The sequence below is a fragment of the Culicoides brevitarsis genome, chromosome 3 (assembly GCF_036172545.1).
Source record: "Culicoides brevitarsis isolate CSIRO-B50_1 chromosome 3, AGI_CSIRO_Cbre_v1, whole genome shotgun sequence".
Classification (NCBI taxonomy): domain Eukaryota; kingdom Metazoa; phylum Arthropoda; class Insecta; order Diptera; family Ceratopogonidae; genus Culicoides; species Culicoides brevitarsis.
Window position 1 is genome coordinate 26,236,886 of NC_087087.1, and position 19,003 is coordinate 26,255,888.

General features: G+C 28.3%; 1 protein-coding gene across 1 annotated transcript in view; it reads left to right on the forward strand.

Moving 5' to 3' along the window:
- LOC134835429 (paired box protein Pax-5) overlaps nt 1–19,003 on the forward strand; it is a 55,184-nt gene that overhangs the window by 34,466 nt on the left and 1,715 nt on the right. The window contains exons 3-6 of the mRNA XM_063850308.1: nt 6,931–7,096; nt 8,440–8,637; nt 14,511–14,866; nt 18,901–18,989. Of these exons, the coding sequence (XP_063706378.1) occupies nt 6,931–7,096; nt 8,440–8,637; nt 14,511–14,866; nt 18,901–18,989 (809 nt within the window). The remainder of the gene's footprint in view (nt 1–6,930; nt 7,097–8,439; nt 8,638–14,510; nt 14,867–18,900; nt 18,990–19,003) is intronic.

Consider the following 19,003-nt stretch of genomic DNA (forward strand, 5'->3'; position numbering starts at 1 on the left):
TTCGCAATACCGAGTAAATCACGACACAACAAAATTTAGCATGCCATATGTGAGGCAGAAACCCTTTTCATGACAAAAAAAGAACTTTAACTTTAACGTGAATAATAATTAAATTTATTTAATTTCAAACTCTTGAGAACAAAAAAAAACAAAAAAAAAGGATGAAAAACCGCAAAACAACTCCATTATTACAAACATTAACAAAGAATCAAATCTAATTACACAAGTTTTAAGTAACTGCGGTTTTTGCGAGATGATGAGAGAGATCGCGCTACTATTTATCTACAAAATCTAATTAAATTTAGCACAAGAGATATAAATCTTGTACAAAAAAGGCATTTAAAAGTTAGCCCGAAGACGAGCGAAAAAAGTTTTGTTTTCAAAAAGTTTTGCTGTCGTAAATTTTTCCACCATGATATGCAAACAAAGAACTTTTTTGTTCATTTTTTTGTAAAAAAAAAAGTTTAAAAAAAAATTTTAACGCCTTGATTTCTCAAACGTCTTCAAAAAAAAAGCAATAATAATAAAAGAAAGCAAAAAAGGTAAAATGACGATAAAATAAAAAAAAATACAAAAAAAAAGGAAAAACCACTTCACTTTATTAACCATAAAATATTTTTGTGTGCACGATTTTCCAGAAAATAAATATAAAAATTAAATGCATGTGTGACGATCTGACTTGCATACGAAATTTCACGTACGACAAAAAAAAATAAAATAAAATCCAAAAGAAATAATAATAAAAGTAAAAGGAGCATTGAATCGAGATGACTTCTTATCATCATCGTGAAAACCACAGAAAGCATCGTTTCGTTATCCTCCATCTCTTTTTCGCCCACAGACGACGATTTTTGTGTCTACGATACATGTTTATATTTTTCCACTCGTTTTAAGGATCTGAACCTGTCTACACACACACAACGCTGTACAATTTTAAATAACTCTACGCGACGCTACGAGAGAGAAACGTGCAGAATATAAAAATTGACAAAATCTTTTACCGCACCCTGATCATTGGATGGGTTTCATACAATTTTTTTTTTCGGTGTTGAATATTATACAAAACTGTCTAGGTAGATTTAGTTGCATTTTAATGATCGGATAAACAACACGTTGCGTCGTCTCTCGTGTTGTTTCGGTACTATCGACAACGGAAATTTTCTGAAAAATACGAGATTAAAAAAATAAAAAATTATTTTAATTATTGAATAAATTAATTTTTACAAAAAAAAATAATTTTAAGGTGAATTAAAAAAAAAAATAATTAAAAAAATATCATTTGTTGGTCAAAAAATTAAAAAGAATTTTTTTAAAAATATTTTGACATTTGACAGCTGTCAAAAAAATTTCAAATGTCAATTTCTTTAAAAAAAATTATGAGATTTTGAGTTTTTTAAGCAATAATGTATAAAATATCATTAAAATAGCTTTAAAATTGACATTTTCCTAAAAATTTTGACATATGTCACGTGTCAAATTTAAAATAAAAATTTAAAAAAATCTTTTAAAATTAATTATTTTATGAGAATTTAGCTATATAAAAAATCAAAAAGTATTTTTTAAAAAATATTAAAGAACTTTGAAACAATAAATATCTAAAACTTCTCAAAAAAAAGTTAAAGAAATGACATTTAATTAAAAATTTTGACAGCTGTCATATTTGAAAATTGTCAAAAATTTTAATTTTAAATTATTTGCATTATTATTTCATTTAAAGAAAATAAAATTGATATTACAATAAAATTAAATTAAATTTAAATAAAATGAATTTTTAAAAATATTTGAAGAAAAAAAAAATTTAAGAAATTATTTAAAAAAAAAAAAATATTTTAAAATTAAAAAAAAATATTTTTTAAATAAATAATTTTTTTTAATATTTAAAAATTAAATGAATGTTTTTAAAATTTTATTTAATTTTTTTTTTTATTTTAAAATTTAAATGAAAATATTTTATTATGATATTTTTAAATAATTTCATGGAGAAAAAAAAATAAAAAAAAAATTATTGTGAGGAGAAAAACTGCATCGAAAATCGCTAAAATTTAAATAAAGGCATCGCGAATTAGCGCGCGCATTCTCACACATCACGTACAGCTTTTTTACAACAATGCAAGCCAACAAGCCAGAGAGCCATACAGATCGCGACACACACACACACAGAAAATCAAGGGAGTGAAACATTATTTGCATATAGATCATCATTTATATTGTGGTTTTTCTGCTACTCCTACCTTTGAACGGCTTTACCCACACGTCTTCGTACAGCGAAAAACAAAAGGAAAATCACCTTCGTCGTCGTCGTCGTTGTCGAGGAATGTACAAGTGAAAATCAGCCAGCTATAAAGTGATATTTACATACAGACAGATAGAGACCCGTAGATAGCAAGAGAGACACATATTAATATAATCAGCTCCCTATCAGTTTACAACCACTTTTAATAATATTCGTGTCTTTGCTGTAAAACGATACACTCTGTATACTCTGTGGCTCTTGGAATGGAAAATACGATACAACGAGATGTTATATAAATATTTGTCCTTTTTATTTTATTATTATGCGACAAACATATGACAATACACGCACACACACACTCACGTAGCCCGAGAGAATATCAAATGATGATTTTAATAAGGCAGCTCTGATACACGCCTCAGTTAAATTCAAATTGTCTTCGTCTACGCTGCGTCTTGACATTTTTTTTTGTCATAATTATTATTAAGAAAAAATTACAAATAAAAATTTGTGAAATTAAAAAAAAATTAAAAATGTCAAAAATTTGAAAAGCAACGACTTGGAACAATGGACAAATATTTCAGTGATTTTCGGTCCAGTTATCCTCTTTCACGATTTTTTTAATTGTGAAATTTTGTGAAATTTTATTTTTTTGACCAACTTGTGAAGAAATATTTTTTTAAAAAATATTAAAAAAAAAAATGTGAAATAATTATTAATAATTTATTTTTTAAATTTAGAAACAAAAATGGAGAAAAAGAAAAATAATTATGTGAAACTGAAAATTTACTGATAAAAAAAAATTAAAAAAAAAAACAATTAAAGTGCAAATATTTAAACAAAAAAAAAAATAGTGAAAAATTAATTTTTTAAAATAAAATAAAAATTAAATAATTTTTAAAAAATTAAAAAAAAAAATAAATAAAAAATGGATTTATCAACAGCATATCGTTACAATCAAAATATGATGGAATATTATACGTGTAAGGATTTTTTTCCTTTTTTTTTTTTTTGAAATTTTCCGTCGGTATTTCAACATCAAAAAAAAAAAAGTTCAAAGAGATCCAAGAATTTATTTTTTTCCACACATCATTACGTCTTTAATTTACTGAATCCGAGAAATTCTGCACCTTTTTTCTCAGAAAATCTCACAATCTTGCAATTATTTATATCATTAAATTACAAAAAAAAATATTTATTTGCATTTCATCACCATATGAAACACTAATTAATATCGGCCACACTTGCGTTCTTGTTTGCTCGATTAATTAAATGTCTCTTGAAAGATCTTCATTATTTCGAAAAAAAAAAAATATTTTTCGCGCAAACTGTTAGTTAATCATGATGATGACTTGAAATGATAAATTTCTGCAAACAAAAAATTATTTATTTATTTTATGTGTGCAAAATGGTCCATTAATTGCGTGTGATTTCAACGGGCGTTAAGAAATTACATTTTGCCACTAATTAAGAAACAGTTGTTTTTTATGGATGAACCTGAGAGATGTGTGAAACGCGTGTGCATTAATCGCGATAAATTTTATATAAAATTTATATTTTATGTCTTTCTTGCTAGAAACGCGTCGGGATATCTCAATATTGGATAAAGAAAGTCATAAATTCATTTTCTCTGCAGAAAAACTGCAGATTTTAATTATAGTTTGGGTGATTTATTTAGCACGAATTCACACTTTAATTCGATCAAATACGGTCCGTCGTCTCCGAAATAATTCAATTTGGATCATTTTCATCTCGTTTTTCTCGAATGCGATCGATTTCATGCCATTCCATTCAACTGTAATTGAGTAAAAAATCGCCCGAAACTGACAACTTGCTGAAAATACAAAAAAAAAAGTTTGTAAATTGATTTAATAAATCATCCCGCGTAAAAAGTTTTCATTTTCAATTTATTTCTCTCGCGAGTCGTCGTCGTCGTCATTATCCTGCCTCCCATTTTTTTTTATTTTCTGATTACGTTGCTTTTTATTATTATTCAAATTTATCGATTTTTCCACTTCTATAGAAATTTTTTTGACAATAAAAAGGTTTTTTTCGTCATCATCGTCATCAGCAAAATTTTCCGCCATGTTTGTCGTCACTTTCTTGCTTGGTGTAGCGTGGCATGCCGTTCGGTTTGTTGTTTGTGTTTCGGTATCTATCGATTTCAATGACTTTAATTTTGGGAGCGCAAAAAAGGGTAAAGCGACCTTTTTTGTGCGTTATTTCATCTCTTGTTTCGTCTTTGGGAATGAGACAAGTTGGACACACAAAAATTTTTCTACAATTTTTTATTTATTGCTTTTTATGAATGAATTTGGACAACAATGAAGAACCTTTTAATTGTCGCTCGAAATTTATAAGAATTTCTATGGAATTATTGTTAATTTTTTTTTGTTATTTTTTTTATTTAAAAAAAATCAAATAAAAATTAGATAAAAGAGCAATTTTATGGTCGCGTTAAAAATTTAAAAAAAATTTAACGCCATTTTATCTTTTTTTTTAGAAAAAAATAAAAGAAATATTCCACATGCGACAAAAATTCAATAAAAATGATTTATTTCTGAACATCTTTCGTGAAATAAAATATACAAAAGTGCAACCGATTTAAGACTTAATTTAAAAAATAATAAAAAAATGCCAAATTTTAAAAAATTTTTAAGGACTTTATTCCAATAAATCTTTGTAACTAAATTCATTTTAAAAAAAAATTAAAATTAATTTATTAATTAATTAATTAATTTTTTAAAATAAATTTTAAAAAAATCAAAAAAAATTTTTAAATTTTAAATTTAAAATAAATTTTTAAAAAATTTTAAAAAAATTAGACATCCTTTTTAATTTTAAAAATTAATTTTTAATTAATTAATTTATTTAAATTAATTTTTAAAATTAAAATTAAATTAATTTTTAATTAATTTAAATTAATTAATTTTTAAAATAATTTAAATTAATTAATTAATTATAAATTAATTTTTAAAAATATTTCATGAAGAAAAAAAATTAAAAAAAAAATATTTAAAAAAATATAATAAAAATTATTTTAAAATATAAAAAAAAAATAAAAAATACTGAAGAGGAGAAAAAAATCAAATAAAAATTAGATAAATAATTTTTTTTTCTAGAAAAAAATAAAAGAAATATTCCAGCACTTAAGCATCCCTCATGCGACAAAAATTCAATAAAATTTGAACATCTTTCTTTGAAACAAAATACACAAAAGTGCAACCGAAAATCAGATTAAGACCTCAATAAAAATAAAACACATTATTATCCTCATCACTTCCAAGTCAATGCTTTTGTTTACAATTCGCTGTCATACATATGTTCCTCCCTGCAACAACTCGATGATGATGATTTTATTAACTTAACTGTGTCTGTTTTTGTTCTGCGTTCCTCTGCGAAGGGTCGCCACCCTCGAATTTTTGCGACAGAACAACAGTAATAAAATTATGACGATAGAAAAATATTTATTTATTCACTCATCGAGATGTTAATCATATTTTTATCGGGTTCTGGTACTTAATGTTGTCACGGCGAAAAGTACATTAGCCTGTTATTTCCCTCTTTAGGCAATTATTTAATGAAATATCACAAAAAATGACAATAAAAAAAATTTCTGGCGAATTTCTAAAATTTTTTTAGGGAACAGATTGCTCATTTTTTTGGCCATATGTAGCTAGATAATGAAAAAAATTGATAAAAATCAATGAAAAAGGATTAAATTTTATCATAAAATCCGATAAATCACCCCAAAAAAATATTTTTCTTGGTACTAACTACACTTGTCGGTGCACGCCCACATCAAAAGTCATCTGTTAGGGATCGCATTACATGTTAAGTAACTAAAATGAAAAAAAAAAACGCCAAAGTGTCTGACATGTACAAAGGATCTCTCCTAAATTTGTGTCGTATTTCACATCCTTGTAAGAAAAATTAATTACAGATGTTCCCATGAAACGCATAAAATACCTGCGAGTCGCGGCTTGTTGAGCATCCATTGAACTGATGATCGATTAGTGTGAAAAAAATGAGCAAAATCAATGGCAAGGTCAAATTTTTTAAGCAGAAGCGTCGTCGTCGTCGTCGTGCCTACACACATGGCTGCCCTTTTTTACAAACAAACAAGAGCTTTGGTTGGATGGATACACACGACTAATATTATTAAAAATGTCTGTTCTATGCCAATTTGAATTAGATTTTTTTTTTGTGTTCGAATGTGTGCGACGACCATTTGATGCATGCTTGCGTTCCTTGCTTACTCACAAAAATCCGTTTTTTTTTATTTCATTCACTTTTACTCATTCAATCAAGAACTTTGGAAGAAATTTTTTTTTTGGTACCTGAATGATGGCGTGACGTAACGAAACGAAACGATACACCCCGTTAGTTTTGTGAAAATCTCCAAATAATCGATAATCAATTGATGGATTTCTGCTGATGTGAATGGGGCGACGGGGAAAAATTCCGACAACTTCAAAACAATCAAGGTTGAAAATGTAACCAAATATCGGAGTATCGAGTTTCCGAAAGTATTTCAAGTGATTGAATGACAAACACCCGTCAAACAAAACAAAAAAAAACGAGCTTTGGTTACTTTTTTTTATGATGAATTTCTCAAGGTCTCTTCAGTTTCTTGGTTTATTTTTCGTTTTAAGTGAAACTTCAGAGATTGAATAATGATTTTCTTTACTTTGCAGGTCATGGCGGTGTCAATCAATTAGGCGGCGTGTTCGTTAATGGGCGTCCCCTGCCCGATGTTGTGCGTCAACGGATTGTCGAGCTGGCACACAATGGCGTACGACCGTGCGATATTTCGCGGCAATTGCGCGTCAGTCATGGCTGTGTATCAAAAATTTTATCAAGGTAGGTTTTTTGAAGTTTTTTGAAAATTTTTATTTTTTTTTTTTTGTGAATTTGAACCTATTTTATAAAAATATTTTTTTTTTGTGAATTTGAACCTTTTTGAATTTTTGAGCCACTAAAATTTCATTTAATTTGCTTGGTTTGAATTAATTGGAAAAAAAAATCCAGCTTGGTTTCAAAAATTTTAATTTTTCATAAATTTATGAAAATTTTACTCCAAAAATTCCTCTTTTGACCTGAAAAAAAAATTAATTAAATTTTTTGCTTGGTTTGAATTAATTAGAAAAAAAATCCAGCTTGGTTTCAAAATTTTTTAATTTTTCATAAATTTTTGAAAATTTTCCTCTTTACTTTTTACTTGACCTGAAAATAATTTTTTTTATATATTTTGCTTGGTTTGGATTAATTGGGAAAAAAAATCCAGCTTGGTTTCAAAAATTTTAATTTTTCATAAATTTATGAAAATTTTCCTCTTAACTTTTTACTTTACCTGAAAATAATTTTTTTTTTATATTTTTTGCTTGGTTTGAATTAATTGGAAAAAAATCCAGCTTGGTTTCAAAAATTTTAATTTTTCATCAATTTATGAAAATTTTACTCCAAAAGTTCCTCTTTTGACCTGAAAATTAAGTTTAATTAATTTTTTTGCTTGGTTTGGATTAATTGAAAAAAAAATTCAAGCTTGGTTTCAAAAATTTTAATTTTTCATCAATTTATGAAAATTTTCCTCTTAACTTTTTACTTGACCTGAAAATAATTTTTTTTATATATTTTGCTTGGTTTGGATTAATTGAAAAAAAATTCAAGCTTGGTTTCAAAAATTTTAATTTTTCATCAATTTATGAAAATTTTCCTCTTAACTTTTTACTTGACCTGAAAATAAAAATTTAATTAATTTTTTTGCTTGGTTTGAATTAATTGGAAAAAAAATCCAGCTTGGTTTCAAAAATTTTAATTTTTCATAAATTTATGAAAATTTTCCTCTTAACTTTTTACTTGACCTGAAAATAAAAATTTTATTAAATTTTTTGCTTGGTTTGAATTAATTGGAAAAAAAATTCCAGCTTAATAAATTTCATAAAAATTTAATAAATTTTAATTTTTTATCAGTTTATGAAAACTTTACTCCAAAAATTACTCTTTTGACCTGAAAATAAAATTTAATTAAATTTTTTGTTTGGTTTTAATTATTTGAAAAATTTAAAAATTCGAATTAACAAAATTTTGGATCCATTGAAATTTTTTTCTTTTCTATCAAACTTAAAAATAAAAAAAATAATTTAATTAAAAAAAATATTATTTCTTACCTTTCTCATCAAATAAATATTTTTTTTTATTTTCAGATATTACGAGACTGGCAGCTTCAAAGCGGGCGTCATCGGCGGCTCAAAACCCAAAGTTGCTACGCCGCCCGTTGTTGACGCCATCGCCAACTACAAACGCGAAAATCCAACAATGTTTGCCTGGGAAATTCGCGATAGACTGCTTGCGGAAGGCATTTGCTCACAAGATAACGTACCTAGTGTTTCATCAATTAATAGGTAAGTGCAGGAGAAAAAATCGTCGTAGAAATTAAATAAATTTCCTTGGGGAGACATTTGTCTCTCTTAAAGCAGGTATTTGCCGCCAGCCAAAACAAAAGCAAAAAAGCAACAACAAGTGTAAAGTTTAATGTGTCCCCGGACGGTGTTTCATCATTAACAATGATTTCTTTTTCATTCGTGTAAATTGAAATTGTTCACAACCCTCACTCCGTAATCCACTCCGGCGAATCTAGTGAAGCAATAATAATAATAATTTACATGCATGATGAACATATGTCTTATCATCATCATTACAACGTAACATGTGCGAATTTAAAGCGTCCCTTTCAATTTTTTTTTTTTTTTTAAAGTGCTTATCAGTTACTTTGATTTTTTCCCTTTTTTCGCCGTTGTTTGTCCTTTTTTCATACATAATATATTAAATTGATTGTCTAATGTTGCCCCATGGGAGTGGTCTTTTGTCTTGTAACTTGTCTGTTTTCATCATGATTGAATTCGAGTCGACTTCATTTTTCACATTTTTTTTTTGCCTCTTTCCTTTTTATTGATTGACATGTTATTTTCGGACTTAACTATGTCATGTCAATTCTTTAAAATTTTCAAAGAGGAAGGAAATTTCCAAAAATGCCAGAAGAAGACGGAGAAAGAAACGTAAAACAGAAAATTTATATTCAAGACAATTGTCTTTATTTGTCTGTTCGTTGCTCGAGTTTTATTAAACAGACGTGTAATGAAAGCAATTTTGGCAAAGCTAAAGAAATAAAATGGCATACCCCAAAAATTAGTCCCAGGAGAATTGTTCTGTCTTATTCTTGCCTTGTTCTGTTTGCAAGAAGTGAATGTTTTAAGCAAAGACCTAAAAAGACGTCGATAGACAATAAAAACATGACAACTTCTGTTTTCTTTGGGCATGAAATTTTCCTTTAAATACGGATTTCAAAGGAATTAGGAAAAAGTTTTTTTTTTGTGAAACCAAAAATATCATAAATTTAAAAGTTTAAAGTTGAAAAATTAAAAATAAAAGTAATTTTACTTTGTTTTGATCTTTTCGTAGTTCATTCTTTCTCCGCCAGAGAGCGTCTTTTAAAAAAAGATCATTTTTCTTTCTTACCTATATTAATTATTTTGATTTAATTGAATTTATTTTTAATTAAATATTTAAAATATTTTGGTTAGGTTTTATTTAAATTTATTTATTAATTTAAATTTCAAAAAAAAAATAGATTTTTTGATTCGATATTTTTATAGTACCATCTTTTGCCGCTTAAAGCGCCATCTAAAATTCAAAGAACTTAAAAAAATAAAAATTTCTTAATTTTAAATTTTTTGTTAGATAAGATTTTCAAAAATTAACTTTTAATTAACCTTACCCACCTAGAAATAATATGGTAAAAAACCCCACAGAAAGTGTGGTAAAATGTATGAAAAAAATTTTCTGAACAAAACTTCACAAAAAAGTGTGGTAATTTGTATGAAAAAATTTTTCATGAGCAAATTACTCAAAAATTGTGGTAAAAAAGTTCACAAAAAGTGTGGTAAAATGTATGGAAAATAAAATTCTATAGAAATATCAAATATTATTTCTTCAATTGATTAAAAAAATTTTTTTCGAGCTTTTTCTTAAATATATTTTTAAAAAATATTTTTTAATAATTTTTACATTCACTTGATTATGATACCAAAATTTAATGAGATTTACTAAAGAATTAAAAATATATTTAAAAATATGATATTTGTTTGATATTTCTTGTATTTGCAAAAAAAATATTTTCCATACATTTTACCACACTTTTTTGTGAACTTTTGTTCAGAAAATTTTTTTCATACATTTTACCACACTTTCTGTGGGGTTTTTTACCACATTATTTCTAGGTGGGTATTAAAGATTTTTCATTATAAAAATTAAATTAAAAAAAAAATAGATCTTTTAATACTTTAATCTTTCACCGCTAGAGGCGCTTTTAACAATTTAAAATTATTTTAGAAAAAATATTTTTTTTATCAAAGGGCTCTAAATTTAACAAATTTTAACTTTTTAAATCTTTTAAAAAATATTTTAGATCAAAAGGCTTTCACCGCTAGAGGCGCTTTTAACAATTTAAAATTTAAAAAAAAAATAAATTTTCTTTATCAAAGGGCTTTAAATTTAAAAATTTTAACTTTTTAAATCTTTTAGAAAATTTTTTAGATCTTTTCAGATCTTTTGATACTTTTATCTTTCACCGCTAGAGGCGCCATTGTCATTTCAAACCCTTTTCTTAATAAAAATGAAACCAAATTTCACATCTAAACACTTTCTCACTCAAAAAAAAACTTCTTGACTGAAAATTTATTACCCAACATCACACATTAATCAACATTTCTCTCACACACACTCGTCACACGTGTTCTGTGGTTCCAACGTTCAAAATATCATCAACAAAGGAGTAAAAATCCCTTTTTTGCATGAAAATTTCTCACTCTCTCTCTCTCGTGAACTTTTTGGAAAAAAGAAGCGAAATGAACGTGATGAACAGAAAATTGATTTTACATGTTTTTGCGTTAAAAACAGCGAATTACTTACAGACACGTGTCTCCTTTGTGTAGCATTTTTATGTGACTTCCTTGCGACTTCGAATTTTTCGAAGGAAATCGCAAATACCGAAAATAAATGCACTTTACCACAATTGAAGTTACGAAGGGGGAATGTTTTTATTTTATTATTAATTATGAATATTATTGTGCTCTGTTTTATTTTTTTTTCCCGAGCAGTGCATAAATAATGACAAGTCAAGGAGGAGGTCACGTGTGTGATAAGCGATGATAATGTGTTTTGAATTATTGGACTAATTTAATCATACATTGCCACAAATATTTTGATCTGTTTTTTATGTTTTGCGACTTGACAGTTTTTCACAAGGAGAGAGAAAAAGAAGTTTGTTTCCGGCGGATGAAGTCGGAAATGACGCAGTGAACTATAAATAATAAGATTTTCTTGTCTTCTTTTCGTCTTTTTTTTTCTTTGGACATCGTCGCCCGTCGCTTTTCCGTTAAATCTGAATAAGAAAAAAAAATTTCATTAAATTAAATGGCGACGAGGAAAAGGGTTACAAAAGAAGTCAAAAAGTCAAGATTTATTGCCGTTTTAATATTTCCGATGCAATGCCATTAATGGACGTTCTTCACATTTTTTTATTGTGATAAAAAATTCAGATAAAAATCTGAACAACCAGCTTCTTCTAATAATCTCCCTTGTAATCCTGATGATCCTTTTTTTTTTCAAGTACCATCATGTTATTTATCTCCCTTTGCAACACATATTTTGCTAAAACGACACAAAAGCGGCTCAGCGGGTAATTTTGTGTCGTAAATTGTTTCGTATTGTCCGTAACGATCGGATTTATTTACAAAATATTGACTCTCAGTCAATAATTCTCTCATTAGATTGTGGCTCAAAAACTGACAATTGTCTATTGTTGCGATGCGAGACAATACGAACACCGGGATTTTTGCAGCAAATGGCGCTAAAATGAAACATCTTGCGTTTTTTCGACACATAGAATAAAAGACACGGAAATATTTTTCCTTTTGTCTTTTTTTTCGTGTGCTTCATTTTATTGTTTCGTTGCTCATAAAAGCTCATTAGAGCGTGCTAGTGTTGATTCCGTTTCCGGAAAAGCGAGAAAAAATCTGACAAAGGTTGTCAAAAGTGCATTAAAACTGGCATCTGTCAGTTTACTGAAACGATGCAGCGACACAAAAAGTGTGAAAAAATGACAACTTATTCGCTTCGACGAAGGGTTTCATTCAGAATCACTTGACTGGAAGAATTCATAAAATGTATAATTTTATTAATTAACTCAACACATGTTATATTTGCTTCAGACTTTTTTTTTCAGAACGTTCCAAAAAGGGCCCAATTTAATGTCACTTCGTTGCATTTTGTGACCCCTCATGAAATTTTTACACACATACATATGTCGAAACGTATTTTATTTTACATATTTGGTGTCGTTGTTTGTTTCCCTTGCTCACTTCAAGTCACTTCACCATCTAAAATGATTACAATGGCACTTCAATTTGAACAATTGTTTGTTGTTGTTATTTATATATAATCACATAGACATTAAAAGAGCACACAATACAATTATCTTTGGAGTGTTATTTTGTATGTATAAATTTAATCTAATTGTAATAAGTAGCAGATTATCATTACCTTGGGGAGTTGTCCATTTCTTGTCTGACACGAATTGACATTTCATAGGCGAGAGGGCGAGAAAAATTAATTAAAAAATTATGTTAGTTCGGATTTTAGACGTTTGTTTAGAGGGGCGCTGCAAAAACGATAGAAATGGCGCTTTATAGATCTCTTTGAATTCGATCAAATTTCAGATCGACGTGAAATAATTTTGACATTAGTTCACGTCGATCTAAGATTTGATCGAATTTCAAAAGATCGTAGAGATCTGTAGAGGGCGCTTTTGTTTTAATTTTATAGATCTCTCTTGGATCTTTTAAAATTCGATTAAAATTGTAGATCGACGTGAAATAATATTAAAACTAGTTCACGTCGATCTAAAGTTGATCGAATTTAAAAAGATCTAAAAGAGATTTGTAGAGGGCGCTTCAGTATTTCTTCTGAAAAAGCGTCTTAATTTCAAACTTTTAACCAACTTTCAAGAGATTATTAAGGCAAATGATTCTTATAAAATTTTTGCCTCAAAGATCTCAGTAAAATCTTTAGTTTGAAATTTTGATGCTTTTAGCTAGAAAGACAGAAGCGCCCTCTACAGATCTTTTAAATTCGATTAAAATTTTAGATCGACGTGAAAATACTAAACTAAGTAGTCGATCTAAGATTTGATCGAATTTCAAAAAATTTTAAAGAGATCTGTAGAGGGCGCTTCTGTCTTTCTTCTAAAAGCGTCTTAATTTCAAACTTTTAACCAACTGTTAAAAGATCATTAAGGCAAAGATTCTTTTTAATAATTTTTGCCTTAAAGATCTCATTGAAAAGCTTTTGTTTGAAATTTAGACGCTTTTCGTTAGTCAGACAGAAGCGCCCTCTACAGGTCTCTTTTGAATTTTTTGGAATTTGATTAAAATTTTAGATCGACGTAAATTAAATTGACGTGGATCTAAGATTTAATCGAATTCAAAGAGATCTATAAAGGGCTGTTCTTTCGTTTTTTTCACAAACCCTTATTTTATATGAGATTTGATCGATTTTAAAGAGATCTATAGAGCACAGATCTCTCTAAAATCGATCAAATCTCAGTCGACGTGATACAATGCAAAGCAAACATAAAAAGGAAGCACAAAAACCAACATTTTGGTGGTAAGAAAGCATAACGAAGCACCGTTGCTTTGTTAGTTTACTTTTATGTGCATGTCTTCGCGTCGACTCATAAGCAGAAAAAAACTCTATCAAAACCACTGACACACATCTGCTGATGATGCTAACAAAAAGTTAATAAGTTTGTTGTACTTTAGGGAAAGTGTTCGATTTTTTTTTACGAACAATATTACAAGATTCGATCAGATGTTCAATTTTATTCAATTAAACGCCTCCTAATTATTGGAAAAATCGCGTCGTTGACGCCTCTTGACCTCGTCATTAATTTAACATGGCGAATCAACACTTGACTTTCCCCCATTTCATTTGTTTTGTTTTCCGAGTAATTATGATTACAAGCTTTGATTCTATCTAATCAAGATAATCTCGGCATTTAAAAACAATTATGTTCCGTGTGTGTGGGTGTAAACAAGCAGTTCGTATTAAGTCATAAAATTTACAAAGGGTGGCGGCAATCAAATTAAAGTGTGTAATAAAAATAAATTGCGTCATAAATTTAACCCTTTCTCCTTTTTTGGTTTTCGTGTCCTTGCAGAATAGTAAGAAATAAAGCAGCAGAAAAAGCCAAACACGTCCATCATCAGTCGCAATCGTCGTCGAATAACAACAATAATCAATCGCAGGCGAGCCAACAAGTACAGAATAGCGCGAGCACTCCAACCGGCAATACAACGATAAATGTCTCCGTGATTGCTCATGCACCGCCGATGCAGCAACAGCAGCAGCAGCAGCAACAACAACAGGCACAACAAACTCAACTCGGAAGCGGCAACGGCTTAAACGGAACTCCCGAACGCACAACTGGCTACAGCATCAACGGCATTCTCGGCATCCAGCATACCGACCCCAATGGCAATAGCATCAAAAGGAAACGAGTTGATGACCATCATGGTGAGTATCCCCCCTTGTTACAGTTTTTTTTTTCATTTTGCGCTGCGTATCTAATGCAGACGACGACGACGACATGACATAACAAAACAGCACGGAGAACGGCGTTGCCTAGCAACCGCCACAGATGATATTTTCTATAACCGCCCATTTTCTCATGCATGCAATATTTCCATTGCGAACCCCCCTCTGCCATGCCATGTCATACCATGCTATCGATATCGATTCGAACTATTCGCGACGCGAGCTCAATAAACTTTTAACACTCACTCGAGAAGCAAAGAAAAAAAAAATATAAAATGGGGTCTTTCTTTTATGCAAATGGATTAATTTTTTGCCATAAGTAGAACAATGATGTCATTTATTTTCCTTTTTTCCACCTTTTTACGACAAACCATGAACATGGCAGAGGAAAAGTTTTAAGCAATGTCTAAGCTTAACAGTTGTAATGACTTTTTTTCCCTTTTTCTTCTGTCGTTCCTTCACTTGCCAAGTGAGTGAATGAAAAAGAACGAACGAAACGATAATGATATCATTACAGGCAGTAGAAGACCCTCGCTTACTTTAAGAATTTATGTAATCGACTTTTCTTCTTGGGACATTTAAATAAATAAATTGACTTTTTTCTCGCAATATATTTAAAAGTCCTGCGAAATTGTCTTTTGAAATTGCTTCGTAATTTATCCGGGTTTGTTATTTTTTGTTTACTTGAAGTTTAATTTTTACTAAAAAAAATATTTCTTTACAGATTTTGAATTTAATTTAAATATTTTATGGAATTCAAGTGAAAAAGTGGCATATTTAACACAAGAACCTGAAATCCAAAATTAACTTAAAGCTTTAAAAATGCAAAGAAATTTTTTCAGGCTCTTTAATGAAGCAATTTTCGTCAAAAAAGATACTTTTTATGGAAAATATAGAAAAATTATCAACAAATCAATCTAAAAAAAATCACAAACCAGCTAAAATGATTCTTGGATCGATTCAAAATGCCTCCTTACGTGCAACGTTTGAATCTCCTGAACATGACGACTATCGAAGACCGTTTTCGTATTAACTGTGCCATTTTCACATCTGATATGCTGAGCTCTAACATCTTATCAAACGTCATTAAAAATAAATTTGTTGAAAGAAACCATCTATATGACTTGAGAAGCCAGAAATCGCTCTTACAGACAAAAACAACAAGAAAGTACCTCGACAACGCACCCATTTCTCGCTGTATCAGATTTTATAACGACTTTTCCAACCTTATGAACTTTAATGCGCTTACAAAAAGAATAGAAATTAAGAATGAATTAAAAAGAACTTCCCTGAGTAAAGCAGATACACTTGGTCACACATTTGATTAGCAATTTCAGAAAATTCCTTGAACCAAAATGAGTTAAGAGCTCTTTTTGCCCAGATTTTCTCATTCTTAACTCAATTTTGTGCAAAAATTTGTCTAAATTGATTTTTCCAAAGATTTTATAAATCAAGGAAACATTTAAGCTCTTTTTTAAAGCCTCAACCTTTAAGCATGAATCACACAATAAACACTCCTTCGTCACTTTTGACTCGTAAAAATCATAGTTTTGCTCTCAGCACCAAATAAATACAAAAATCATGCTAAAAAGAACAGGTAACATATATTGGTCTCTCTCATATAGTCACGTTACTGGGAGAGACAATTAAATGTTAAGTGCTCGTAATCGTATATAAGGCCACAAAATTTAATGAAAGCCATAAATCTTTTTATTCTATTACGCAAAAGTCTACGTGGTTTCGCATATGTGCATACGTTAAAGTTACTTTTGTGTGAGAATCAACAACTTTTTTTTAAAAAGTTCCCTTTTTAATTCTAGATTTCTCGAAGGTATTAAAATTCCCGTGAAAAATTCGTACACATAAATCCACTTTAAGCCTAAATTTATATCTAATTTAAAAACATTAGATTTTGATTACGTATCAATTACTTCAGAGCACAAAATTTTTTGTTCCCTTTGCGTGTCGAGCACTTTTTTCGTGATATCTTTATTATTGTTATTACAAAAACATTTTGTGTTTCCCCCAAAATTAATAGCATTATCACCCCTGTTCAGAGCTTCAAGTTACTCAGTATATTATACTGCCATAAAGATTCACACGCACTTGTTTTGAGGGGATTTGAATTGGATTTGGATTGGATGACAACGTAAAGTCACAATTTAAATTTAAAACCATAAATAATGTTGTTGCTAACGTTGTAATAGCATTTTAACGCGACACGTGACATGATCCGTGGTCCAATTTTTTATTTAAACTTTTTTTTCATTTTTCGATCAATTTTTCTCTAAAAAAAAAATCATCCCATTTTTTGTGACTTGTGACAATTTCTTTTCAATTCGTCGCACTCGATTGTTCATTTTCGATATTTTTTGATTTGTAGGAGGAGAGAATAAATCATTTTTTTTTCGAGTGACAAATAACCTCATAAACGTACTAATAAAGGGGTAATGAAAAAAGTATCAAATTTGTAATAAACTTGCGAAAAAAAAGGGTGATTATTATTAGTGGTAACGATAAATTTTTCCGAACAATATTGGCAATAAACGAAAGTGGCTTCGGACTCAACTCAGTATTCGACCACACGAGTTAAATGGAACTATTTCCTGTATGAATTTGACCAGATAGTTTTTTGCATGATGCTCACTTTCGCCATAAAACGTTTATCTCTGGTAGTCTATGCAAAGAGTTGACTAGACAAGAGATGTGAGATAATTGTGAAAATTTTAAGTTTTGCAATTTTTTTAAGTATAAAATTAGAAAAAAATTCAAAAGTTATTTTTTATTTTTTAATTTTAAAAAAAAAATTTTTTTATATTGAAATAGAATTAAAACTATTGAAAAAAAATTTAAAGAATTTTAAAAAAAATTTATAACACATTTTCAAATTTTTTATTTAAAATCTTTTTAAAATAATATAATTAAAATAAATATAAATAAAATAATTTTTAAAAAATATTTTTAAGGTAAAATTTAATTTTTTTTTTAATTTTTGACTTATCAATTTAATTTAATTTTATTAATTTAAATAAAATAAAATCATTTAAAATTTTAGTATTTTAAATTAATAAAATTATTTATTAACATTCTATTTAGTCCTATTAAAAATTTAAAAAAATAAAACTTTTATTCAATTAATTTTATTTTTATTTATTTTAAATTTTTAAAAAGGATTTTCAAGTTAAAAATTAAAAAAAAAATCATAAATTTATTTAAAATCTCTTAAAAAATATTTTTTCAATATATGTATTAATTTTATTTTTATTTATTTATTTAAAATTTTTTGAAAGGATTTTCAAGTCATAAATTTAATGAAAAAAATTATATTTTTTTTTAAAACTCCTAAAAATATTTTTTAAAATTATTTTTATTTATTTTAAATTTTTTAAATTTAATTTTTTTAATTTTTGAATTTTATTTTTTTAAAACTCTTAAATTTTTTAATTAATTAATTTAATAAATTTTCAATTCAAATTATTTTTTTAAATTTTTCGCACATTTCTTGAACGTTTTAAATTTTCATGAGAAACAAATTTTCTCACAATATTAAAATAAAAGTGCACATCCTTTCTCTAATAACAAAAACATCACACCGACAACAAAAACGGGTGTGCTTACATGTTTATTACAATTTTGTCTATTCGGGAGGCGATATTACGATATAAAAGAAGAGATAAAATAAAATGTTTTTGCAACAGGAAAACATTTTAGTGGTCAACTGTGATAAAGGTTGTTGTTGTGCATTTTTGACCAAACGACAAAACAATAGAAAATATTAGAAGTCGGGTGTGTTTGTGTGCGATACAATTGTTTTTAGTGGACAAAAAGTCTCTTTATATTTATGGACTCGCAGATTTCCCTCGCATGCAACAACACATAAAATTCAGAGAGACAACATCCCCCGTTTTTCGTGCTTTTTTGCGTGTTTCCATTGTTTTTGCGACGCAACGACGATCCGGAAGTCGTACTCGAGGTTTTCCGGTTACAAAACTAACATTTTCTTCTCGTTTCAGACGAAAATCGTGACATCAACATCCACTCGGCAGAGGACGACTTGAAGAGACAACGCATTCATTACAGCGGCGATCAGTTGTATTCTAACGTGAGTCCCTAAAA